Source organism: Callithrix jacchus, chromosome 9 (assembly GCF_049354715.1).
Source record: "Callithrix jacchus isolate 240 chromosome 9, calJac240_pri, whole genome shotgun sequence".
NCBI classification, from domain to species: Eukaryota; Metazoa; Chordata; class Mammalia; order Primates; family Cebidae; genus Callithrix; species Callithrix jacchus.
In genome coordinates this window covers 72,764,599-72,792,471 of record NC_133510.1, presented here as the reverse complement: position 1 = coordinate 72,792,471, position 27,873 = coordinate 72,764,599, and the positions used below count along the sequence as shown (strand labels likewise).

Genomic DNA, 27,873 nt, shown 5'->3' with positions numbered 1-27,873 from the left:
TCAATTTAAAATGTAGGTAACAAGCCATAGAGGTACTAGAGGCACCTGTGATGATTTTTGTTACCACTAGAAGCCACAGATATTTTCATATCACTTTAGTTGCTTCAAATCTCAAATTATCATTTATACTCATTACAAGTCTAAAAGTTATTAATACCATACACCACTAAACTTCGTGTTGATATGTCTGTCACTGAATTTGTTTGGTCAATATTTTATAACTGTACTCCAATATTACTAATGCCCTCATAAGCATATGTGTTTAATTTTGCATATGTAAAACATTATTGAGAAGGGGTCCACATTCTTCATCAGAGCCAAAAAGGTTCATGGAACAAAAAATATTAACAACCTCTGGATGAGAATATCACAGCACAAACAAGGTTGCTTGCAGACATTAACTTAGCACAGTACTGTAAAGTGTCAAAAAAAAAAAAAATGCCTCAGAGCAAAATTAATTCAGTTGAAACACCCTGTTTCAGAGATACATTGTGGTCTGGTAGTCATAACCTTGTTCAAGGTCTCACACATACAGCTAATTAGTGACAGAGAGAAAACAGAATCCAGAATTTCTGATTCACAACCCAAGGCTAAATCAACTTTGATGTAATTTGGCTATAAGAAAGCAAGACAGGGCAAAGACACTGAAAATACATGCCAAAAAGTTATTAGGGTAAGACATAAATTATACAGGAAAAAGAGCTAGTTTGAAAAAGAAAATGATGGGTGAGATGTTAAAGCATTTTTAAAATAGACCTGGAATTGGCAAACTTTTTTGTAAAGATAATAAATACTTTGTAAAGGGCCAGATAGAATATGTTTCAAGTTTCATGAATCTAACAGTCTCCACTGTAAAGAATCAATTCTGTGTTATAGTGCAAAAGCAGCCAGAAACAATATATAACAACTGTGGCTGTATTCCAATAAAACTTTATTTACAAAAAGCAGATGTCAGGCTAGACTTGGCCTGCAGCCATAGTTTGCAATCCCTGTGATAGACTATTCTTTTCCTCTTAAATCCTTTAAAATATCCATGATAGTTTAAAGCAAGTGATGTCACTGTGTGAAGAGTATCTGAAGTATATAAATGTAATACATATGACAACTACAACATAAAAGTGGATGAGTAAAGGGAACTACAGGCTGAAAAGGTTTCCACATTCCACTTGAAGTGATACAAGCGCAGTGGAGTGAGTTGTGTAGTCAAAAAAGACTTAACCCCCAGGACCTCTGAATTTCACCTTATTTGGCAACAGAGTCACTGCCAATCTCACCAAATTAACAGGAAGTTATACTGGATTTACGAAGGCCCTAAATCCAATGACTTGTGTCTTCAGAAAAGAAAGGAATGGTTTACATATAGAAACACAGAAAAGCAGTGTGAAGAGAAAGAAAATCATGTGAAAACAGACAGAGACTGGAGTGATGCAGGTATAAGCCAAGGAACATAAAGGTTGCTGGGAACCACCAAAACTAGAAGGAAGGATTCTTCCCTACACTCTTCAAAGGGTTCATGGCCCTGATGATACAGGTTCAGATTTGGGGCTTCCAACCTCCAGGACCATGAGAGAATACATTTCTAGTATTTTAAGCCACAGACTTTGTGGCAATTTAATATAGGAGCCTTAGGAAACTAACATAATAAATTCTGAAAAATTAGGAACGTGCATTGTAATCCCTAATCTCTAAAAAACTACACAAAGAAATATACTAAAAAACTCAATAAATAAAATGCAATATTAAAAGTAGTCAGATAATACAAAAGATGGTAGGAAAGAAGAATCAATCACATGAACGAAAAAGCAAAAAGTTCACCTAAATTCACATAAATCAAAAATTACATTAGATGTAGATAGTCCCAAAGAATGAGACTGTCAAAATGTCTTTTTTTTAAAAAAGACCATATGCTGTCTACAGGAAACATACTTTAAACAGAGTAACAAGTAAACAGGTGAAAAAAGATATACCATGCAAAAAGTAAACAAACAGAAGCTGGAGTGACTACCTTAATATCAGAATAAGTACACTTCAGAGCAATAAAAAAAAAATTACCAGGGTTAAAAATATATATTAAATAATGATTAAAAGGGCAATTTACCAAGAAGAAATAACACCCCTTAAATGTGCATGAACTTACAACAGAGTTTCAAGTTAAAAATACCAAAAACTGATCAGCTAAAAGGAGGAATCGACCATTCCAGCATTACATTTGGAAATTTCAATACTCCTTTCAGTAATTATAAAGCAAGTAAACAAAAGTCAGAAAGGACACAGAAAAACAGAACACCATCATTAACCAACTGGATCTAACTGACACTTACAGAATACAACATCAGTAGATCACAAATTCCTAAAAGGGGAAAATGAAACATTCATCAAACTAGCTGCATCTTCTTAAAAGAACTGAATTCATACAAATGATGTTCTCTGACTATAAGAGAGTTACACTAAAAATTGACATGAGAAACTGGAAAATATCTCTAAATACATAAAAATTAAACTGTGCATATCTAAGTAATCCATGGTCATCAATGTATTAAAAGCGCAATTTAGAAATATTTTGAACAGATTGAAAATAAAATAAAACATTTAATTTGTAGGATATAGCTAAATTAGTACTCAAGGGGAAATTTATAAGTACTCAAGTGCTTATCTTTGAAAAGATCTCAAGTCAATCATCTAAGCTTACACCTCAAACACCTTTAAAAAGGGCACAAAACAAACCAAAAGTAAACATAGTAATAAAAATGAGAGAGAAAAATGGAAACTGAAAAAAACTAAAGCAAACAGAAAATCTAATTTTTAAAAGGAAAATCATCAAGACTGATGCACCTCTAAGGCAGACTAGCAAAGAAAAAAGTCAGAAACCACCAATATCAGGAATAATAGAGAAAATACAAAACCCATAGGTATTAAAAGGATAACAACGCCAGAACAACTCTATAAAAATTAATTCAGCAACTTAGATGAAAGGCACCTATTCCTCAAAAACTTCAAACTTAAAACTCACTCAGAACCCAAAAAACCTGAAAAGTCTTATACTTACATAAAAAAAATGAATTAACAGTTGAAAAGAAAGAAAGAAAGAAAAACTCTCCAGGTCAGGTAGTTTTACTAGGGACCTCTACCAAAATATTTAAAGAAGAAATAATACCAAATTGACATAATGTTTTCCAGAAAACAGGACACAAAATACTTAAGTCATTTTTGAGGCGTTACTGATACCAAAACTAAAACAAGACAAGCAAAAAATTAAAGACCAATATTCCTCATAAACATAAAGGCAAAAATTCTCAACAAAATATTAGCAAATCAAATTCAATAAAATAACCAAAAATCTCTGAGCAAGTATGGTTTATCCAGAGAAAATAAGACTGACTCAATTGCCAAAATTCAATTCATAATTGGAGAAAATTACTTGAAAAGAAAAAAACAAAACAAAACAAAACAAAAAAAACTCAGTGCTCTGGGAGTGTTCCAAGGGAATATAGCAAATGAAAAGCTATTTTATTTTAAATAATCTACTAAATCTCAATAAAAACAGCAAGAATCTAGAGTACCTGAACAACACTGGCCCTTTCTTCTCTCTGCCAGCTAAGCATAAATGAAATTTCTACTCCTGGCAAATGGAGTCAAGAAGACAGGGCTCTCTGTCCCTGCCTAGCTTCCAGTCAAGGGTTAGAGGATCCCTCCAGGACAGACAGGCCAACAGAATTTCTTATACCCAACTCCCTCACTTTCTGCCACCAGCCTCAAAAGACAGGCAGAGGCTCTACCCTAAACATGAATAGAATACTTAGGCCTAGAATACTGGGGCCCCATTTGCCTTCAACCCATCTCACTCCTAAGACAGAGGTTACACACAGGGATAGGCAAGCCAAAAAGACTAGAGGCTACCACCCTGCCCAGTGGTGGCTAAGAGATTCTGCTGCAGAGAAACAGTAGACCTAAGAGCAGAGAACTCTAAAAGCCTCCCAAAAAGAAGACTATTTGGAACAGAGTGTAGAGAAGTTCAAGCCTAAGGATACCCTAATAAATATGGAGATTTGGGCAGTAAGCACCTAAAAGGAAGCTGGTAGCTCTAAGACAAGAACAAGTTAAACACAGGCCAGCTAGTCTACCAAAGAGAACTGGGAAGAGATCTCCTGGGTTCAAAACAAACACTGCAGATTAGCCTAAAAAATACATCTACAAAGGGGCCAAAATCCAATTTGCTCTGACTGTAAAGCAATGTATGCTCCAGAGAACTGTTAATAACAAAACAACAGTCACCAGCAGTTAGCAAAGGCTATCACATCTGGGTGTGACACCAACAGAAGCAGAAATTTTAACAGCTATATATAAGTGAAAGAGAAAATTGGAAACAACTCTACTAAAATCTGTCATCCCAGTATAACTGTGCCCATGTTCAAGGCTGTACCCTCTCATGTGTGACATGAGGCACACTGCAAGAAATATATAACTTTATTGAAATAGCCCAGCAAGGCATTAAACAAGCAAACAATAACCACAAGGAGAGGAAGTGTCCAGAGACACTGCAATGTCCAGCCTCTTGTATGCAAATTATGACATGCAAATAAACAGAAGTAATTCGTACACAGGTAAAATAGCAGTCAACAGAAACTGCCTGTATAAGAGCCAACATGTTATATAGACTTAATAAAGACCTCAAAGCAGTTATTAAAAATATGTTCAATAATTTAAGGAAACTATGATCAAAGAAAGGTATGATGACAATGTCTTAGCTTTAAAAAAGAGATAAGAAAAAAAGATATTATGTAGTTGACAAGTAAAATGACTGAACTGAAAAAGTCACAAGAGGGACTCGATAGTATATCTGAACCAGAACAAGGACAATGCAAATTTGATGACAGACTGATAGGGTTATGCAATTCAGAGAAAAATTAATAAGGAAATGTGAACAAAGCATCAGGAAGAAATGTGTAGGACACTATTAAGTGAATCAACATATATGTAAGGGGAATATGAAGAAAAGAGAAAGAGAAAGGAACAGAAAAATACTTCAGGAAATAATGGCCAAAAACCTGTGAAATTGAAGAAAAACACTAGTCTATACACATCCAAGAAGCTCAATTAACACCAAGTAAGGAAAGCAAAGGGATACATTCCCAGAAATATCATAATACAAAATGTTGGATGCCAATGACAGTGAGAGACTCTTGAAAGCAGCAAGAGAAAAGTGCCTTGTCACAACTAACTTCTCATCAGAAATAATGGTAGCCAGAAAGATGTGGTAAGACATATTCAAAATGATAAAAGAAAAAACTGTCAATAAGGAATTCGAGACCAGCCCAGCCAATATGGTGAAACTCTGTCTCTACTAAAAATAAAAAATACAAAACTTAGCCGGGCATGGTGGCAGGCACGTGTAATCCCAGCTACTCTAGAGGCTGAGGCAGGAGAATGGCTTGAAGCTGGGAGGCAGAGGTTGCAGTGAGCCAAGATCACACCACTGCACTCCAGCCTGGGTGACAGAGCAAGACTCCGTCTCAAAAAAACAAAAAAGGAACAGAACTCTATGAATGAGATTTCTGTATCTAGCTGGAATTAAGTTAGGACAAACCCAAAGTAGCTTCTAATAAGGTAAGATGTGTACAGTAAGCAGTAGGGCAGTCACAAAAAAAAAAAAAAAGAAGAAGAAATGATATGGTGAAAATATCATTAAAAGAATTAAATTAAAATGTTATACTACAAGAAAGTCATCTAATATGAAAGACAGCAGTAAAGAAAGACTAGAAGAACAAAAAAGACATGAAATACATAGAAAATGAAACAAAATGTCAGACATATATTCAACTACATAATTAACAACATTAAATATAAATGATTAAATAATCCAGCTGAAAGGCAGAGGCTGACAAACTACAAAAAAAATCCAACAATCTACTATAGAAGGCATATTCTAAAAGTGCAAATGTAACATCAGACAAAATAAACTTTTAAAAATTATTGAAGAGAAAAAAAGTACTATGATAAATGGGCCAATCATCAGATAAATATATCAATTATAAACACATGAACCTAACAAGAGAGCCCCAAAATAAATGAAGCAAAACCTGAGAGAACTGAAGAAAGAAACACCCCATTCAACAACAGTTGTTGGGAGACTTTAATACCCCATTTCAATAATGGATGCAACAACTAGATACAAAGTCAGTCAACAGGAGACTTGAAAATACAAAACTAAACCTAACAGACATCTATTCTCTAAGATGCTGGGTCATAAACAAGCCTTAATAAAGTTAAAAGGACTGAAACAATACAAAGTATGTTCTCTAATCACAATGGAATGAAATTAGAAATAATGACAAAATGAAATCTGTTAAGTTCACAAGTACACAGAAAATAACACTCTTCTGAATAAGCAATGGATAAAAGAAAAAAAGTCACAAGTCAAACTGGAAAATACTTTGGGAGAAAATACTTTGGGAGAAATAAATTCAAAAATACAAGATACCAAAACGTATATGACATACTGAAAGCAGTGCTTGCAGGGAAATTTACAGCTGTAAATGCCTACATTTTTAAAAAAGATCTCAAACCAACAGCCTAATCTTCCACCTTAAAAAACTAGAAAAAGGACCAGGTGAGGTGGCTCACACCTGTAATCCCAGCTGGGAGGAACAGATGGGTGGATCACCTGAGATCAGGAGTTCGAGACCACCCTGGCCAATATGGTGAAACCCCATCTCTACTAAAAATACAAAAATTAGCTGGGCATGGTGGTGCAGGCCTGTGGTCCCAGCCACCTGGAGGCTGAGGCAGGAGAATCACTCGAACTTGGGAGGCGGAGGTTACAGTGTCTGAGATTGTGGCACTGCACTCCAGCCAGGGCAACAGAGAGAGACTCAACTCAAAAAGAAATCTAGAAAAAGATAAGTAAACTAAACCAAAAGCCAACAGTAAAAATAATAAAGATGAGAGCCAATATAAGTGAACTAGAGAACAGAAAAATGAGAAATACTTTTTAAAGTTTATTATCTAAAAAGATAAACAGACTGACAAACTTTGAGCTAAACTGACAAAGAAAAGAAAAAAAAAGAAAAAGAAAACGCAAAGTACTAAGAACAGGAATAAAACAGAGTACATTATTACCAATTTTGTAGGGTAGGCATAGCAAGGATTGAAGGAATAATCAGAGGTGAATACTAACAAATTAAATAACTAAAGGAGAGGGACAAATTCTTACAAAGTCACCGAGTATCCAAGTTGACTTAGGATGAAACAGACAATCTGAATAGACCTATAACAAGTGAAAAGATCGTATTAGTAATTTAAAAACTTCCCATTAAAAAAAAAAATCTCAAGCCCAGACAGCTTCACTGGTGAATCGCACCAATTATAAGAAAAATTGGTATCAATTCTTCACAAACTCTTTCAACAGACAAAAGTGTTTTGGACCCTGGAACATTTCCTAACTCATTTTACAATTCCATTATTATCCAGATAACATCATCAAAGAAATCTGAAGAAATGAAAACTACAAACTTATATATCTTATGAAAATAGACACGAAAATCCCCAACAAAATACTAGAAAACAATATACAGCAAAATAGGGATTATACAATATGACCAGTTGGATTTATCCCAGAAATTCTAGAACTGTTCAACATCTAAAAACAAAACAGTGTAATACAACATATTAGAAGAAACAACCACATGATCATCTCAAAAGATGCACCGAAAAAAGCATCTGAAAAAAATCTAACAGCCCTTTATAATAAAAGAACTCACAAACTAGAAATAGAAGGAAACATCCTCAAACTGATAAAAAAAAAATCCATGGGAAAAAAAGAAAGGAAAAAACCCACAGGTATTATACTTAATGGTGAAAGTCTAAATGCTTTCCTTACAAGATCAGGGATAATACAAGTTTGTCCACTAAAAAGAATTGCCATTTCTATTCAACATGGTACTGAAGATTCTAGCCATCAAATTAGGCAAAAAAAATTAGAATAGAATGCATCGATTGGAAAAGAAGAAGTGAAACTATCTCTAACTGCGGATTACATGATCTCATATATAAGAAAATCCTAAAGAAGCCACTAAAATGAAGCAAAAACTGACAATTAAAGAGAGAAATATCAAGAACAGTAGTTGGGAGACTTTAATACTCCATGTCAATAATGAATGCAACAACTAGATACAAGGTAAGCTAACCGGAGATTTGAAAACATAAAACAGATTACATAGCAGTTTAATACTTGTTAAGATTTTATTAATAGATATGTTTTACAAAAATGAAGTAAACAAGTTGAACAAGGTTGCAAAATCAATATGCAAAAATTAATTACATTTCCATACAAAAACAATGAACAACCCAAAAATGAAATTTTTCTGAAGCATCCAAGAGAATAAAATATTAGGAGTAAGTTTAACAAAAGATACCATAAAGACTACATAACATTCTTAAAAGAAAATTAAAGTCGGCCAGGCGTAGTGGCTTACGCCTATAATCCCAGAACTTTGGAAGGCCAAGGCAGGCAGATCACAAGGTCAGGAGATTGAGACCATCCTGGCCAACATGATGAAACCCTGTCTCTACTAAAAATACAAAAATTATCTGGGTGTAGTGGCACATGCCTGTAGTCCCAGGTACTCAAGAGGCTGAGGCAGGAGAATCGCTTGAACCTAGGAGGTGGAGGCTGCAGTGAGCCGGGATCACACCATTGCACTTCAGCCTGGGCAACAGGGCAAGACTCCAGCTCAAAGAAAAAAAATTCTATTCAGGTTCTCAACTGATAAAAAATAATTAATTAATTAATTAATTAATTAACTATATAAATAGAAAGACATCCCAAGTTCATAGATAAGAAGGCTTACGATGGTAATACCCCCCAAACTGATCTGTTTCAACACAATTCTATCAAAATTCCACCTGGCTTCTTTGGAGAAATTAGCAAGCTAATTCTAAAATTCATGTGGAAATTTATGGAGCACATACTTGAAACAGAAGAACAGAGTTAGAGGATTCTCAAAAATTCCTGTTTTCAAAATTGCAGACTGTAATCAAGGCATACTGGCGTAAGGATAGACTTACCAATCAATGAAACAGAATGGAGTCCAGAAATGAAGCTTCCAATACACAGTCGGTCATTTTAGAGAAGGGTACTAAGATAAATGAACAGGAAACACTCTTTTTTAACAAATACTGAGATCTAAATCATGCACATTTTTCACTATTATCTCTTCACATAATCTATACATAAATTTAAGGCTAGCGACATACAAAATCTAGGAGAGGTTCTAGCATCCTCATAATAAAGAAAAGCAGCAAAACTGTGGGGGAAGAGGATATTTATTATATGCATTCATTCAACAAACATTTTTCAGGTACCAGTTAGAAAAGCACTAGCCAATAAAACAATATTCAACAGAAGTGAACAACTGATACACGTAAAAGTCATAAAATTACGCCGAGCAAAAAGACCACACAAAACAATGTAGTACCTACAAATCCATTTGTTCAAAACTCTAGATAAAAATCTCAAATATATTGACTGACAGAATGCACATCTGTGGTTGCCTGGGCCATCACTGGGGTCTGCCCAGAATCAGTGAACTTCAGGAGTGATAGGAATGTTCCGTATCTGAATGATGGTGATAGTTAAACGGGTGTAAAAATTTGTGAAAACTCATTTAAAAAGAACACTTAAATGAATGCCCTGTATTATATGTAAACTTCCTTGACAAAGTTGATTTAGAAATAAGAATGGTATTAGTTCCTGTGGATATTAAAAAATAATGAGCCCTGCATGAAAACTCACCCTAGATCCACACAAAAACTAGGCCCAGTCTGAATTTCACTGTAAAAGTGAAAGCCTCTGGAAGTGTGCTTGAACAAGAACAGTACGGTGAAAAAATCAGGAGGTTCTGAAGTCAAAGACCTGACTTTGGATCTTAATTACCAGCTTACATGACCTTGAAGAAGTTAATTACCAGTTACATGGTAGAATCTTATTTTATTAACTCTAAAATGTGGGGAAAAAATCAACTAACCTCATGTAACAACTGTGAAGAGTACATACAAAGTATATTTTACTCTAAGTAAAACTGTCCTTATGGTAACTTAGCAAAGTCTTTCCTCATTTGCCTCTGACCTTTCCTGTACCTATTAGCATTCTCTTCCTTTCCCACTACACTCTAGCCACAAAGACTTCTTTGCAATTTTTAAATCTTAAGACATCAAGAATATGGCTCTCTCAGGTTATCTGTTCTTTGTTGTTGTCCTTTCCTGAAAGCTCTTTCTCCTGGATAAGCACAGGATCGCTCCCTCATCACAGGCTCACTCCTTGAGGGGAAATTAGTTGCAAAGGACTTCCCTGACCAGCCTATTTAAAGCTGCACCTCTTATATACTCCAACCATCTGTCAGACTGATTTTATTTTGTACACTGCTATATTCTCTTGGAACAGCACTTAGGGCACATAATAGGAGTTACATAAATATTGCCAAATTAATAAAAAAAAATGAGTAATAGAATCTAATACAATACCTAAATGTTACTTGTCTTTGCCTACTTCCCACAAGCAAAATACTCATTATTTTCAAATATATCCACAGATATCAAAGTGATTTTGAAGCCCTCCAGAAAACATAAGCTTAATAGTGAAAATATAATCTAATTTTAGCATTTAACATAACATCTTTTTCTTTTTTTTAAGATGGGGGGTTTCACCATGTTGGTCAGGCTGGTCTTGAACTCCCAACCTCAGGTGATCCACCCACCTTGGCCTCCAAAGTGCTTGGATTACAGGCGTGAGCCACCACGCCTGGCCTACATAACATCTTAACCTACATTTTCAGTGTTGATACAGTAAATTAAATGAGGCAAAAATTCTTTTAAACTTTTTCACTGTAAGTTTATCCAGTTTAAACCTCTGGGAGATTAACTTTGATATGGTACTTCTGTATATTAATCCTGTCTCATATTTTTGTGATATTATTTATTTTTTTACCTCAGCAAGTATGAAATAATGCTTGGGAAGGGACCAGAGACAGGGCTGTAACATATTACTCTTACTTTGTCTTTATTCTTACTACTAAGAATGAAAAACATAAACAGAAAACATGTGAAAATAAAGTAAATATAAAAGATTCCCTCTTCAGAAAAGTCAAAAAATGTTTTTTAAATTATCAGTTTATAACTTTGAAATTTCCAACTTTTTTTGACACAATCATATTCAGTATTAGTGACAGTCAATTATAAAGCACACAATTCACACAGAGCCGGAGAAGAATGTAAACTGGCACAGCTTTGCTGTAAGAAAAAAAGCAACTGGTTATTCAAAGTTTTGGAAGATAACCTTCCATACATCCAACATATTTATATTTGTTAGGCCCTGTATGAGGTTTCAAATATACATTAATGAAGAATACTGAACTTGTCCCTACTCATGATCTAGTGGTAGAATGAAACACAGAATTTTTTAGCTTAACACCTAATTACAATACATCTAGGGGTAAGAGTCTACTTAAGACAAGGGTATTGGGGAAAGACGCTCTGAGAGTATCCTGTATACTATCAGCTGTGCTAAATCCTATACATATATTGTCATTTACTCCTTCTAACCTCTGAGGTAAGTATCACTATGATACCTATTCTTACAGAGAGAATACAATGGCTTGAAAAGTAATTTGATAAGGACACAGCAACTGGATAAGCATTGGAGCTGCTTACCTCCAAAATTCACATACTCTAAAATGACTGTACTTATAGAAATTTCTTCTAAAGAAATAAATGTACAAACAAATCAGGTACAAGAATGTTCATCACAGTGCTATTCATAAAAATAAAAAAATCAAAATAAAATGTTCAATCATAAACAATCACCAAATCAGCTATGCTTTGGCCATTAAGAATCCTGTTTTGGATAAATATATGGCACTGGAAAATGCTTTTGGTGTCAGGTTTTTTTTTTTTGTTTTCAATACAGGCTACAAATTAGCAAGTATACTTCAATTTCTTCATCACAAAAATGCAAACTTTCATGGATGTCTCGAGTAGCTTTTTCCCCCTCTTTATTACACTCTCCTGCATTTACACATCCCTCTATGTTACCTTAATAATCAGAAAAATGAGAGACCGTAGAGCTTACAAACACACACATACAAAGGAAACGACGATGTTTGCCTCAGTTAATAACAGTTCTCTAGGTTGTAGGCTTGGATCTGGTTTTTATTTTCTTCTTTCACTAATCTTTCTTTTCCACCTTTTCTATAATAAGCATATGCTATTACTACTTTTTTACCACAAGTCTCTTTCAGGAGAACCTCAAAATTTATTCACTTCATATAAGAATTTAAAAACTAATAAATAACAGTACTGCTTCCTTGGTATTCTGTAATAATATAAATCCATATACAACAATCCAAAATTACAAAACAGATAAGTTACAGAGAAATTGTTTCCATTGCAAAAGAATCTTCCCTTTAAAAAAATTTACCTCAGAATTCCAAGTTGAAGTTCCCAAGTATATAAAAACTTTGCAAATCATTCATTTGAATCACATGTTCAAAAGCAAAGGAACTTATATATTCTTTTTCTGAGCCACCTGATAAATCAGAAACTATTTTGAAATAGTGTTAAGTAACAGAAAAGCAAAATTATATCTGCCATGTCTTGACATTTCAGCATGTACATTTTTTGTTCAAGGTTCACATATACAATTAAAAATAAAAGCCTTTTAATCATATAGTTTAGGATATAAACTATTCTGAGGAATGAATTCCCTAATTCCTTTTAGTTAATTCCAGTGAATTAAGCAAAGACTCTTGGATATTGAAAACTTTTCTAAAGTGTGGTAATAATCTTTAAGAATAGTAAACATAACAGAGTTAACTGAATATCTGATGCCTGAGTATATTGCTGTGTCTGACAATCATTATTAGAAGTATCAAAATTATAAAAACTAACCAAGGATTTAGGATAGCTGTATTCCAGTTTCTAGTATGCTTTTAGAAGAAAAAAGTATTTTGCTTGCAAGTGGCTTTATTACAGTACAAGATTAAATAATCAGCAGACCTAACAAATACTTAATGTCAGTAACTAGATTTCACAAGGATGACAGTAAAAGCAATGCCTTTTCCTACAATGCACAAAAATCATTTTCCAAATTCATCACTCTGTGATTCACTTTTTTTACTTTGCTACTGCAGCTAGTTAGTACTATTCTGCTTGCCTTATATGGTATTTACTTTTAATGCTTCAAAAGGCTCAGTACCCAAGAGATCTTACAGATTTAGGGAGAAAGAACAGTGTAAGTTATTCGCACACATTATATGCACAAGAATACACAAGTTTCAAACTACTGCACTGACATTCTCAATGCTCTAATTATAAATTACAAATGAATTTCAAAAAATAGACATGATGTCCATGCTTGGCTAACGTGACAAAGAAAAAAGACACAAATACAGTTACAAAAATGGGAATAGCCCAAAGATTATGATTATCTTTTACCCTAATGAAACAGGAGTTAAGATGAAGTAAATTTCCTGCTATAAATACATACAGAAAGTATCAGGACTTTAGCATGCAAAAATATTCAATTAACTGGCCTGCTATAATAAACACAGCAGAATCTTTTTTTTTTTACCACTCCCACAATCTCTCCAAATTCCCCTCTGCTAAAGTTTAATAAGTCAGTTTTTTTTTTTATTGTTTTGTTTTTTGAGATGGAGTCTTGCTCTGTCACCCAGGCTGGTGTAGAAGTGGCATGATCTCGACACACTGCAACCTCCACCTCTGGGGTTGAAGTGATTCTCCTGCCTCAGCCTCCCAAATAGCTGGAATTAGAGACACATGCCACCATACCCAGCTAATTTTTTGTATTTTTAGTAGAGACAGGGTTTCTCCATGTTGGCCAGGCTGGTCTTCCTAACCTCAAGTGATCCACCCACCTCGGTCTCCCAAAGTGCTGGGATTACAGGGGTGAGCTACTGCAAGTGGGCTAATAAGCCAGATATTTATTTAAATAAAAATGCATAAAGGCCAAAGCACCCAAATGCAGCAGCATCACAAAGTAAAAATAAATGAATCATTCAATCAATCACGCAACTTAAAAAACTACAGTAGTCATCCCCTTATCCGTGGTTTCTTCTTTGGTTTCAGTTATTCATGGTGAACCACAGTCCAAATATTACATGGAAAATTCCAGAAATAATTCATGCATTTTAAATTCAGCAACATTCTGAGGAGTGTGATGAAATTTTGTGCCACCCCACTCCATCCTACCTGTGACATGATATCCTTGCTACATATGCTACCCACCCCTTAGTTGCGTTAGTAACTATCTTGGTTATCAGACTGACAGATCACAAGAAATATGAGTACAGTACAAGAGGTGTTTTGTGAGATCACATTCACTTTTTTACAGTATATACTGATTCTATTTTATTATTAGCTATTGTTGTTCATCTCTTTTTGTACCTAATTTACAAGTTTAACTTTATCATGGGTATGTATGTATGGGAGGGGAATAGTGCATACAGGATTCATTGCTATCTTTGGTTTCAGGCATTCACTGGGTTCTTAGAACATATTTCCACTTGAATTAAGGGGAGACTATATACTGGTTTCATTACAATAACTAATAATCAGGAATAATTATCACGATACTTTCACATGCTCTATAAACACTTTTGCTTTCATTATCTCAGTTGTCATCAGCAACACTGAAGGTATAAATTATTAAACAGCTGAGGCTCTTCAATACTAATTGATTTGTCCAGGCTCACAGCTAATAAATTCATAGAGCCCAGACTGGAACCCATCTTCTGAATCCAAGTGTAAAAGTCTTTGCAAAATAATATATTATCTCTTCATTAAAGATGAACACGTACTCAACGATACATTTCTCAACTTTCAAAAAATAAATGATAGGTGTTAAGTGCTTCCTCTGAACTTCCAGGATTTTTGCAGTATTTGTTCTACATAAAGGAAAAGGCATGGGAACCAACACCAATAAATACCGACTGTCAGCAGTTTTACATGATATTTAAACCCACTAAATACACTTAAAAGAAGATATTTTATGCATTTTAAGGAAGAAACCAGGCATAGAGGAAAAAACTGCTACAGGTAACTAACTCTGTATTACTCAGGTTGTAAAAAGTAGACACTGGTCTGTCTGAATCCTAACCCATAAGATTTATTCCACTTAATTATTAAATGCCTATTATGTGCCCTGTGCTTTGCCAAGTGCTGCAGATAGAGCAATGTGAAGATTTACTTATGTTACTCAAAACAATACATGTCTTACTTCACAGAAGGTCATCTAAACAAAATTCCTGGTAGAAATAACATGTTTAGACTCTAAGAGTAAGACTGCATGCTTGTTTACATTTACAAATCTGATACAAAAAAGAGTATAGTGCACTCTATGAAATAAATTGTGGCTAATTCTCCTATGCCTCAGAAGCTCCTTTTTTTTTTTGGATGGAGTCTTGCTCTGTCACCCAGGCTAGAGTACAGTGGCTTGATCTTGGCTCACTGCAACCTCCGCCTCCTGAGCTCAAGCAATTCTCCTGCCTCAGCCTCCTGAGTAACTGATTACAGGCACCCACCACCTTGTCCAGCTAATGTTTGTATTTTTAGTAGAGACAAGGTTTTACCATGTTATCCAGGCTGGTCTCGAATTCTCGAATCCTCGGGTGATCCACCCGCCTCAGCCCCCCAAAGTGCTGGGATTACAGGCGTGAGCCACTGTGCCCGGCCAGAAGCTCCTCTCTAACCTAACAAGTCCCACTCCAAAATGAAAACAAAAAACCCACAAAAACCTTTAATCCGTACATCAATCCTACTGGGTAAGTACTGTTATTACCTACATTTTTCTTTTTATCTATATTTTTCAAATGAGAAAACTGAAGTACAGGGAGGATAAGTCACATAGCTAATTGAAAATAGTAAAATGGTGATTCCATCTCAGGCTGATTAGCTCCAGATATTATGAACATCATGTAAATTTCCAGTATAATATAACTCTCTTTAACAGTAGATAGATCAACTCCATTTTACTCAGTCAAAAGTGAACTAAATAGATAATTAGGCAGCGTGGGCAGCTCTAAATCACCATAGTTGAACCATTAATTTCTATTATGATAAAACAGTATATAATGCATACAATAAAAGCAATAATTTAGGCCAGTAATCCCAGCACTTGGGGAAGACGAAGCAGGCAGATGGCTTGAGCACAGGAGCCCAAGACCACCCTGGGCAACATGAAGGAACCCTGCCTCTACAAAAGATACAACAATTAGCTGAGCATGGTGGTGCGGGCCTGTAGTCCCAGCTACACAGGAGGCTCAGGTGGGAGGTTTGATTAAGCCCAGGAGGTCAGGACTGCAGTGCACCTTGATCACACTACTGCATTCCAGTCTGGGTGACAAAGCAAGACCTGTCTCAAAACAAAAACCAAAATAAAAATAAAGTAACAATTTGCTGAAACTAAATTCTCAGAGAAGCAATTCTTTTTATTTAAAAACATTCATTTAGGATTTGTTTTTGCATGTCAGAATTAACAAATAATGCTAGCAAACTAACATAAGCAAGTGCTGTGTATAGTATTTCAGTAACACACAAACACGTATCATAGCATTGTAAAATAAGCATTTCTAGTACTATAACATAAATATTAGCTCCTACATAGTGATTTTATCACTGATTTAGATTTTCTTGGTATTTTTCCAGTTTACCCAAGTAATGTTAAATCTCATACCTACACATTAAATCAGATGGTAATACTCAAACTCTGTCCCAAAACTTATGAAACAAATCACATCCCAGTAATGGAAAAACCTTGAACAGTAGGCTTTCCTTTATAGGTATGACAAACAAGTTCTCTAAAAGAAACAAACTATAGAGTTTCAAAGTCATACAGTTCTTAACAAATAAAAATCCTGCTTATACGAATAGAAAGTACTCACTTTGCTTAATGGAAACTTTCAAAAATGTCACAAATATACTACACCATTAAGCTTATAATTTTAATTATAAATCGACTGTGGAATCTAAACTTTTCCCTGAAGCACAAATCTGTTTTTCAATCTCACTGGCTTCTGTTATTTTTTTTTCCCCCAAAGGTTAATGGTTCCCTCATCATGTAAAAGATAAGACCTCTCATACAGTGGCTACTTCATTCCCTCAACTGACTTCTTCTATGAGGTCCCAGAATTTCATCAAAAGCTATGGAGGATTACCAGTACCATTCTCCAAATCCAACATATTTTCCCAGAATTTGTACGTTTACAATGCTGATTCCCTACCTTACCCCACCTAGTTAACTCCAAATTACCCTTCCGAACCCAGTTCACGTATCACCTCTTTGAAGCCAACTCATTAACTTCCTGAAACAAGGTTACTACACTCTAGAATGTTTCTACGGTATGACAAAAATTTAACTTGAGGAATTATGCAGTACAACTATAATAGTGCACAGCAAAAAGTAACATTTATTGGACCATACAAGGAAATCTAATTAAATATGAAAATCATTACTAATTAATTTCTAAGAAAAGTATAGGCTTTATTATTCTACATAAACATAGGAATTAAGGAAAGTTTTCCGTTTGCTTACCTATGTAATTTTCCAGTACTTCAGACAGACCATCCCCCAACCCCCGCAATTCATCTGATGTAGAAAACAATTTCAAGACACCTTAATAAAAAAATAATCCCTCTTCCCTATTGCTCTTTATAAAACTTATTACAGATTACTGGGTCTGCCACAATATCTTCAGAAGTTGAAAGACACAGATTATTATGCTTTAATCATCTTTTCTCCCCTTTAGAGCTTACCCCGATTTATGCAGAAAGCATTGTTTATGAAATTTCTTATCTTCAAACATGCTAAACTTGACCCTATCTCAGGGCCTTCTATTCCTTCTGCCTGGAAAAGGCATCCACATTTTTGCGCAGCTTTCTCCTTTTTCAGTTTTTGCTCAAATGATACCTCCACGGAAGTCTTCTCCCATCATCCTACTTAATCATTTTTTTTTTCATTTCTAATCAATTGCTGTACCTTTATCCCCCTTTATTTTTTCATATCAGTTACTACTACCTCAACTTATGTTTATTTATTTGTTTACTGTCTGTCTCCTCCTCCAGAATGTTAGGTTAATGAAGATGGAGACTTGTCTTGATCACCATCATATATCCAACACCTACAACAATGTCAAGCAGAAACTAGTGAAATTACTAAGAGATTCACTTGAAAACATCTAAAGTGCTAACTAACATATAACCAGCACAGCCTAAACTTTAAATTTAATTTAATAAACAATTTCTATCCAAATACTACTGAAAAACAGCTAAATTCTGTGAATTATGTGCAGGGAATAGAAAAAGCCTTAACTTTTAAAATACACAGAATTTTACTGTTGCAAGTGACTTTGGTGATCAAGCATAGGGGTTTTCAAACTATGCTCTGAAACACCTTAGTGCTTCATTAATTTGTGTTTCACAAATTCATTTAAGCACTGGATTACAATCTTTTTACACACACATCCATTTTAAGATGAGTGATACACACATATAAGTGCACTGTATACCAAACTTAAACACTTTAAAGACAATCTCAGCTGTCAGGTTTTGCTGCAGACCTCAAATAAAGTTGAGCGTAACATAAATATACCTAGAATTTCTCATAAGCAAACACAGATTACAACGGATATGGCTCCAATTTTTTTTTCTAATTTCAGGCCAGAAATGCTCAGTTCCATAAAAACTACACCCCTAAAGCATTACTTTGTGCAGCAATCTGTTCAGCATATGCTCACCTCAGAATAATGGTGCAATAATATGTAAAATGTGGCATCAATGATTTATTACCTATTCTCATTATAATACAGTATTCTCACTTCTAAGTTTTTAATGTTTCTCAATGAATGTTCATAATTTTTAAAAATATGAGCAGCTGTTGGATACTACCAGAAAGTCAAGCTTGAAACAAAAATTTCCTACTGTTGCTTCTCTTTCAAACTCCTACATCAATTTGATTAAATATCCAGGATCTGCAAGATGATCAGATGCAAATGACAACAAATCTTCCATTAATACCTATTTGATTTAATAAATCAGGATTTTCTCTGTAAAGTAGCACTAAAATAAATGGAAAAGAAACTAGTGAGTCCAGTCTGAAGATGAGAATGGGCTTCATAATTCCCGACTTCTAATTTTCATATTGACCAACATAGTTTGATCTGTTTATAAACATATTAAATGTTAAACTTAAATAGTATATATAATTAATATAACATATATAAGAGTCCTCTCTGCAAGCTGTAAAACATTTTAAAAATATTAAGTAGCAAAGCCAAAAGTAGTCAGGTGCTTGGAATGACACAGTAAACTTAACATTATTATTTTACTAACCTATGAATGATTCTTACAAGCAGAAAACTAAATATAAAATTTGTATGCAGGATAAGCATAATTTACAATATAGAAAGTAACACAAAAGCACATTCTTGCCAGATATGACACAAAACCAAATGTTCCTCTCCCAAACACACTGTTACATAATCAGTCATTACATTTTGTCCAGATGCTAACACAAACTAGACTTGTTTCAACATATGAATATACAAATGGAAAGGTAGTATATCAGTATGTTTGAAAAACAAGCAACTCTAAAGTTACCTAAATTGCCAGGACATATAATTTTCTCTTTCATTTTATCATTCCCTGGCATAGTAAAAACTCACTAAGTGTGCATTTTCACCTACTCACATATAAGGAAAGGCATTTTCCATTCAGAAAAGGCAGAGAAAGGATTGGTGTCCTCAATATTGGATCAAATTCCCTCTTAAAAAATATACACTCTCTATCTTTAGTAGCTATTAGTCTTTAAAAAGTCTCTGGAACATATAAAGGCAATTAAGACATAATATTTCTAAAATCATTATCAACATTAGCATATCTACTAAAATATAATTCTGGGAGTCATCTATCCTATTTTGATTTCTACATCTCTAAAATGGGCACAAAATTGGCTCACAATCTCCTAAACCTTTAAAAGCCAGATGTTTCTCAAAATTACAGTTTCAGATTTCAGAAAAATAAAATAGTTTATGTATCATAAGTGATGTAACACCTGCCAATGGCAACACCTGCAATTAAACATGCGAATATTTCCATATGGAAAAGTGGGAAAATTAGATTAAGAAAATCAGATTCACAGGTATAATTCCAGTTGATATTTTCTCACCTTACTTATTCAAAAAAGAAAAGAAAAACACAAATGATCAACTTTCAGAGCTTTTTAAATTTTGGACCTCAAATAAGATTTTCCATAAGGACAACAATAGTATTCAAACTACAGAAATCCTGCTTTCTACTGATGGGCCAAGCATTAAGTGGAAAACGGTGAGGAAAACAAAATCTAACTTCAGAAAACCCAAATCTAATATGAACTCACGGGTAAGTACTGGTAAACATGTTACCTTGTAAAGACAAATACAAAATACTTCCTTCAAATAATGGCCATAACCATACAAATTACACCGAGAAATACAGACCTAAACATCCTGCCAGAAGCAAAACCGGATATTAACCACTCTATTATTAACATCCTTCCCTTAATTCCATACTAACTCTACACACAGTTCTCTAAGAAGCTAGTTATCTATTTTTCCATTTGTAATTAAAAAACAAAACTGTACGAAAGGATTTAAGGAAGTGAAGGAATACAGAATGCCCTTCTCCCCACCACTTTTCCAACCTGTTGCTTCAGATCTGTGCAATGTGAAACAGCACTCTAACAGCATTTTCAAATGACAATCTGGCAAGAGTTCAGTTTAATAGATACATATCGAGGATCTACTAGGTATTATGCACTATAGAAAGCATTAGAAATGTAAACATAAACAAGGCAAAGCCCTGCCTCTCAGGTGCTCACAGTCCAGATGGACACTGAATTACAATACAGTATGACATTCTATGATAGCAGTTTGAAGAATAAAAAGCAATACAGCAGAAGGATTTGGGGAGTCAGGAAAGATTTATGAAGAAAGTAATACCAAAGAGGAGGATGGAAGAAGTTCACCAAACAACAGAGAAGTGACAGATAACTAAAATAAGCACACACAACCCCCACACAAACATCCAATAACATACACATAAATAAAAATAAGAAAAGGAATAATTTTCAGTGTTAAGTGGCAAATAGGTCCAAAATAGCTAACTACATCTAAGTGGACTTAGATCCTGAGTCTAAGCATATATAAAACCCTAAAGTGCCTAGAGAAAAGGAAAAAATTCCCCTTTTTTCTAAATAATTCACTTTTTGTATTCCCATATTATATGTCATGAGCTCTTGACAAAAAGTTAATACTGTAAACTGTTTAATTACTTTGTAATGCAGCACACCCCCAAGTGATAAACCAATAGATACCAACAGATCTGCATGTGTATTTCAGAGAACAAGCTGTCAGAAAACACAGTATGAATTCTATTTCCAGGGCATTCCTAACAGTATAGGGAAAGTAAATAAATGAACAAACCACAACAGCATGATTTGTCACAAGAGTTGAATTCTAAAATAGAAATCAAAGGATGTCAAACAGAAAAACTAGAGAAATAAAACCCTAATTTTCATTCCACGTCAAGGCAAACTCTCTACAATGACATAAATATAAATATAAATTTTAGTATAGCTCTTTTCAAAATATCTAGTGTAAGTCACAGTGAAATTCAATCCCTTTAAGTATCATATGTAGAAACTACTCTTAGGAAAAACAGTAACCTGTATCATCAAGCAGAATAAGTTCTACCATAGCACTAGATCCCTTAAATAACACTATGTAATTCCACTCAAACATCACAGTACAAGTCATATTAACTCTGCCCATGAACTCCCCTACCTGGTACCTTAGATCTTTTGCCTCTTTGTGTTACAAAATCTACTACAGATCCAGGTAACAAATAACATAAATGTTTGGAAGTATCTTTTCCTGAGATTTCAGGAAAAGATATCACTATTTGCATAAACTGTCCTCAAACGCCTGTTCAAGCAAGCACATGGTATTGTTAGTTTGCTTTCAAATATGTGATCCTAACAGAATGAACTTTCTACAGTTACAAATTTTAACTGAAAAACTACTATTTAATACTGCTTTTAAAGAGCAAGAAAATAAATCGTAAACTAAATTATTTTCACTAGTCTATTAATACTTACTCATATTTCATACATACATGTGAGGCATACATTTTCTTTATATTTTCAGAAAATCTTATGAATTAAGTCTGTCACTAGAAAAGATAAAACTACAACTTATACTGGTTGTAAACAATTCTGTAATGGTCTTTCAAAATATAGGTACTTTTAATACCAATGTCTAATAAAGGAATACAAATGAGAACTGGGTTAGAAGCACTTCTAATAATATCTATTCATACACCTGTAATTTTTATTTACTTTTGAACAATGAATTTTCAGGTTATAATAACCATAAAGCATCTCTGAAAAATCAGAAAGTTAAACATCCAAAGTTATAAAGCAAAACAAAGGTAATTAGTTCTTGTAGGGAGGTATACAGGAAGTTGTATCATTCTGAGTTGTTTTGATTTTGTTTTTTAGTCCAGCATCATAAGATAAGCCAGCCACATTCTGAGTTTTATCTTCAAGATCGGGTACTTCTCCAACAAAAGCGTTATAAATCACTCACACACATGCTTTTTGCCCTCATTTTTTCTACCATCTAAATTAAAGTATTTTAGAAACTGAAAAATTGTATAGGCTGTACTTGTTGCTTGGCTAAACAAACAGGCAATTCTCATTCCTTTAAATCAGATTAGGTTACAGATATCTCTACACTGTATACTTAGAAAAGGATTCCTGCCCACAAATGTTTACATTAACTTATTTGTATTGATGAAGTACTCATCAAGATGCAAAGAAGTTTAGTAGTTTCTCACTTCCTCTCTAAAACACAAAGTATTCTAAAAAATAATTAAAATTCAAGCTCTCAAAATATGAGAGAAAAGTACTTTTTTTTTTTTTTTTGCAATTAAATAAGGACCTTACAAAGTCAAGAAATGAGTGAGTACAGTGGAAAGTGTTTTTTGTCTTTAAGTGTATTTTCTATTTTTCTTTAGATTTAATATTACAAAAGAACTACAATCCAAACAAATTCAACATACAGAGCTTACTAGTTATCTTGGTCCATTATAAAACATTTCAATGAAGTAGGATATAGACACTTAACCATTTCAGTCCACTATGATTCTTAGTTAACCCTTTCAATCTGCGATAGTTACCTTACAAAATTGTAAGAGATGTATTTATTGACGTTTGGAAAGAACTGCTGTCAATTATACCAAGTATTCCCAAACTCAACATAAAGCTTGTATATAAATGGATACTTTAAAATTTCTATCTCGTCCCCACCCCATACTTTATCCTCTCCACTTAGATTGCTTCAAAAGGCAAATCAAGAATTACACTTACATTCTGAGCTCTAAAAATTCCTATTAATAAGCATGACACAAACTGTGTTCAATTTTGAACCTTAAATTCAAGTATGGCCTCCGTCGTTAACTGAGTACTTTTTACCATTCTGCCAAGAATCTAAGGGTTCAAATCAGTGTACTTAATCATGAGGAACTGCTCAAATGATTTTAAAAGGAGTGGGATTTTCTGACCAAGAGTTTTATGAAAACGAAACAAAATATGTTGCAGTCAGTCTTCCGGATGTTGAAAAGTGAAGATGTCTCCAAGGAGTCGAAGGAAGCTGATGCTTAGGTTCCTTCTGAGAGGGTGGTACCCTTATGTAAGACTTTTGTGGTGGCGATACCTTACCTACAGGCCTGAATATATACAAAGTCTTTAGACCTTGGAAATACTTTGTATAAAAGAAAACTACAATTCGTTTTTGCTAAGGCCCACAGTTACCAAGAGTTATCAGCTTTCTCCCGGACAGACAACAGTGCCTCAATTAACAACTACAAAGGCCTCTTTTAACCCGACTCTTTTCTTCTGTTAAACTTTTAAGCGAGACCTAAGACAGCAAAAGGTGGAGGCCCCTGCGGAAGTAGAAACCTAGGGCTTGCAACCTCACAGACAGAAGTGTCTGTGGTTCCTCCGCCGTCCCAGGACCATCCGGACCCAGTCTAAAACACTACGGAAGCTTCACCTTCCCGGTGCGGTGGCAAAGGCAGCATCGCAGTTGCATTCCTTCTCCCTCCACCATGCACAGCCTTCGGTATCCCAGGGCCTGCAGGCTCCAGACACCCGTTAACCAGTCCAGTGTCCCCCATCTAACACTTACATATACACTAACAGAAATACACATAATTGGCAGATGATATACGTGTATTGAGAGAATGTAAAGAACCAGAGACAGCACCAGCTGCTGGGAAGGCGGCAGAGCCGTCTAAAGGGGGCTCGAGCTCCTCGGCCACGGCCGCTGCCGCCTTCTCTTCTTCCCCAGGAAGCAGCGCGGCGGCAGATTCTCCTCGCGCTGGCGGGAGCCTGGGGGAGTGGAGTCTGGGAAAGCCCCGCCACTCACGGATGGGACCGGGCCTAAGATCTGAAGCTACAGCTGCAGCGGCCCGAGTACAGCGACGCTTTACGTCCCGTCCACCACCACCCCCATACACACCCCCTCCCTCCCTCCACCGCCGCCACCCCCCCCTCCCCGGCCGCTCCGCTCTCCCTCTCTCGATTGGAGCCGAGACAAAAGCAACGGGAAGCGGCGGGCCGGGACGCTACCGGCGGACCCTGGGCGCGACCGGACAGGCCCCGGGACATTCCCCAGCCTCGCGGGGGCCCCGAATCCGCCGCCCCCGCCGCGCGCCCCGCTGCCAGACTTCCGAAAATTTACCAAAAACTCACCGCATGAATTTTCTTGTCCCGCGGATCCAAGATGGCGACGTATCCACCGCGGAGGCTGCTGGGAGCAAGACCTTTACCCTCTGACCGCCGCCGTGACCCCCGTCGCTCCGGCTTCCCTCCAGGCGGCGGCGGAAGGTGGGAGCGGCGATGCAAAGCTGACAGCGCTGGGATGGGTAGGCCGCTTCCAGCACGCTTGTAACAAGGTGAGGCGAGGCGCTTCACTGCTCTACCGCCCTCACTACTGCTCCGTCTTGTCTCCCAGCGATTCACAGGGAGGTTCGCTTCTCCACCTCAGCCGTTACCTAGAGCGGGGCTTTTGCGGCCGCTTCCGTTTGCCTGGGGCCGGGTTGCTTCGCACAGGGCTTTAGCCCTGGGTCCGAGGGGAACCGCGGGGTCCAGGGGCGATGAATGGTGAGGTGGCGTTGGTCCGCCCTCCCAGGGGACGCTGAGCGTGTTCGTGTTTGTGTTTGTGTTGGACACCCCGCCCCCGCACGTCCGTCGTCTCACTCCTCCCCTCTTCACTCCCGCCACCTGGAGCGAATGTGACCGCGTCCCTGTTTCCCAGCTCGGCTCCTGCAACCTCCTCTCCAGTGTGCGCGTACTTCAGGGACCGTCAGCACGTCACCGTCACCTCCTGAGTAGTGAGTTCCCCTCTGATGAAACCACTGGTGTATTTACTCATCCCACCTTTTTTTTTTTTTTGAACCTGATAGGAGGAAGTACATAATGTAGAGCAGGTTTTTAAAGCACTGTTCTGTGAACTTGCTCTAGCCAAATTAGGTTTATAGCGCTTTCTCTGGCTCTCATTCCCCCCAGTCCCCACATATACCTAAGTGACCGTCTTCGGCATCCACAAGACCGTTTGAAATTATTGTGGCTTGGGTGGAAACTTAAAGGAGTGAAAAATCGTTGTCGTTCAAAGTAAAATTAAACTTGTTTTCGTTGCAATAATTCCCGTTTATTCCTTTTTATATCTGTAAGCTCTTCACCTTTTTTTGTAATTACTAGAAATTTTGGACTTAAAAAGAGCCTCTGCGTGTGTGTTTTGGAATTGTGTAGTTTCATAATGTGATAATTATTCCTTTCTATTTGAGTAATTAAAGTCGTTAATTTGAAATAAAATTTCTACTTCTCGTTTCTTTTAAAAAGTCACCTTTTCCTCACAAAAGAATCACTGTAATCCAATTTAAATTTATCATTGAAGGTCAAAAGCAAGAAATAGCAAGAAACACAAGCATACTGTAAAACCGTCATGTTTTTGAAGGTAAGGTGTTTTGACATATCAGCAGACATTGTGTGGATTTATTTCAACTCCTAATGGTGCTGGTGTAGATAAAAAATGTTTGCTTGGTTATTCATTTCATCAAACCTTCACTGTTTTCTTCACTTCAGGAAAATTCGAGGAGGAACACCACATTTGTGTCCTTTCCTTCCTTTCTCCCCGTCTTCCCCAAATAGTTCCTTCCTTCTCCTGCTTTCTCTTCCTCACATGTTAACATCTACAAACATAAGATGGTGTGTTAAAAGATTGGATATGCTTCTATGGAATGACTTCCAGGGGGTGTAAGTCTGATTTGAGAGTTTTATTACCTTGAGTATTTTACTGGAAGAGATAGAACAACATTCATAATTAATGTGTGGGTTAGGAGAAAATACACTGATAACTATTACTTCATTATTTCATACTGAGCACTATATGTTTAGGATGAATTCACTTTAAGCCATGTTGAAGAACTTTTAATTGTCCTATTATTTGTGCCAAATCTATTAAAAATTTGTTAAAATTTAATGCCTCCCTTAGAGGGTATTCTAGGTATTTAATGAGCTAGCATTTGTTAAAGGCTTATATTTATGACTTTCTAGTAAGAACTCAATAAATGGTATATTTTTTAAATTGTCCTGTTGCATCAAAAACTTCATCTTTGTTGGTAATATTAATCAAGTTTGCCCATTTGGTAGTTTAGTTTTCTTTTAACTACATTTTGATAGATTTTCTTACTTTTACCTGAAAAGTAGTCCACACTAATAGGTACATGTCATGTATCTTTTCAAAATATGCATTATGTTAAATTCTCTATACACTTTATGTAAAAATTACAGACTTTGACGGAAAAAATTACCTATTAAGGGAAGAATGAATTTGTGTATAACTTGTAGAAGAAGGAGGCCACCCATGTTTAGAAAAGTATGGATAGTACTGAAAATTTTGTCGTGGCAAGGGATAAAAAGGACAGGCTTCTCTAATGTCTCTAAAACATTTGAATCCCCTTTGTTCACTCTCTAAATCTGTTGCTCCTTTAGTATTCCTGATTTTCATAAATAGTACCACCATTCACTTACTTGCTTAGACATAAAACTTGGAATTTTCTGTGATTCTTCACACTCCTACAGCTCATCAAACAGTAGCATCCATTCTTCCTCACAATTATATTCTGAATTAAGCTACTTATCACCTCCACTACTGCAACCTTTGAGAGCCACCATTGTCTCTTGCTGGACCACAGCAAGATCCATAGTAACTGCCTTCACTTTCTCTCTGTACTCTCGTGAAAATTTTCCCATTCAAACCATTCTCTTGAATACCAACCAAAGTAATCCTTTAAAAAAATGTTATTAGGTTATGTCACTCACTCCCTTGTTTAAAACCCTCCAATAGTGGCCAGGCGTGGTAGCTCGCACCTGTAATCCCAGCACTTTGGGAGCTGGAGGTGGGCGGATCAGAGGTCAGGAGATCGAGATCATCCTGGCCAACGTGGTGAAACACTGTTTCTACTAAAAATACAAAAAAAAAAATTAGCTGGGCATAGTGGTGAGCACCTGTAGTCCCAACTACTCAGGAGGCTGAGGTAGGAGAATCGCTTGAATCTCGGAGGTAGAGGTTGCAGTGAGCCAAGATCGAGCCACTGAACTCCAGCCTGGTGACAGAGTGAGACTCCGTCTCAAAAAAAAACCCTCCAATAGCTTCCTTATGCACACAGAATAAAATCTAAATTCCTTATCATGGCCTTTTAGACCGC

At 35.9% G+C, this 27,873-nt stretch overlaps 2 protein-coding genes across 18 annotated transcripts in view; one reads left to right on the top strand and one right to left on the bottom strand.

Annotated features, from left to right (window-relative positions):
- Positions 1-24,904, bottom strand: part of CNOT2 (CCR4-NOT transcription complex subunit 2) — a 105,601-nt gene extending 80,697 nt beyond the window's left edge. For 8 of the 17 annotated variants that reach the window (XM_078336868.1, XM_078336863.1, XM_078336872.1 and 5 more), the window contains exon 1: positions 24,857-24,904. The gene's annotated coding sequence lies outside the window, so the exon portion shown is untranslated. Of the gene's footprint in view, positions 1-7,210; positions 7,265-9,063; positions 9,135-24,155; positions 24,588-24,856 lie in introns of those variants that run through there. The other 9 variants (XM_078336866.1, XM_078336871.1, XM_078336864.1 and 6 more) reach the window with 3 other exon arrangements.
- On the top strand, positions 9,080-26,750 carry LOC118144502 (uncharacterized). Its single transcript, XM_078338160.1, has 6 exons — positions 9,080-9,131; positions 24,324-24,501; positions 24,564-25,059; positions 25,296-25,497; positions 26,061-26,120; positions 26,249-26,750. Exons 1-5 carry the CDS (start codon positions 9,080-9,082, stop codon positions 26,099-26,101), a joined length of 969 nt encoding a protein of 322 aa, XP_078194286.1. The 3' UTR covers positions 26,102-26,120; positions 26,249-26,750.
- The last annotated feature ends 1,123 nt before the right edge of the window (positions 26,751-27,873 follow it).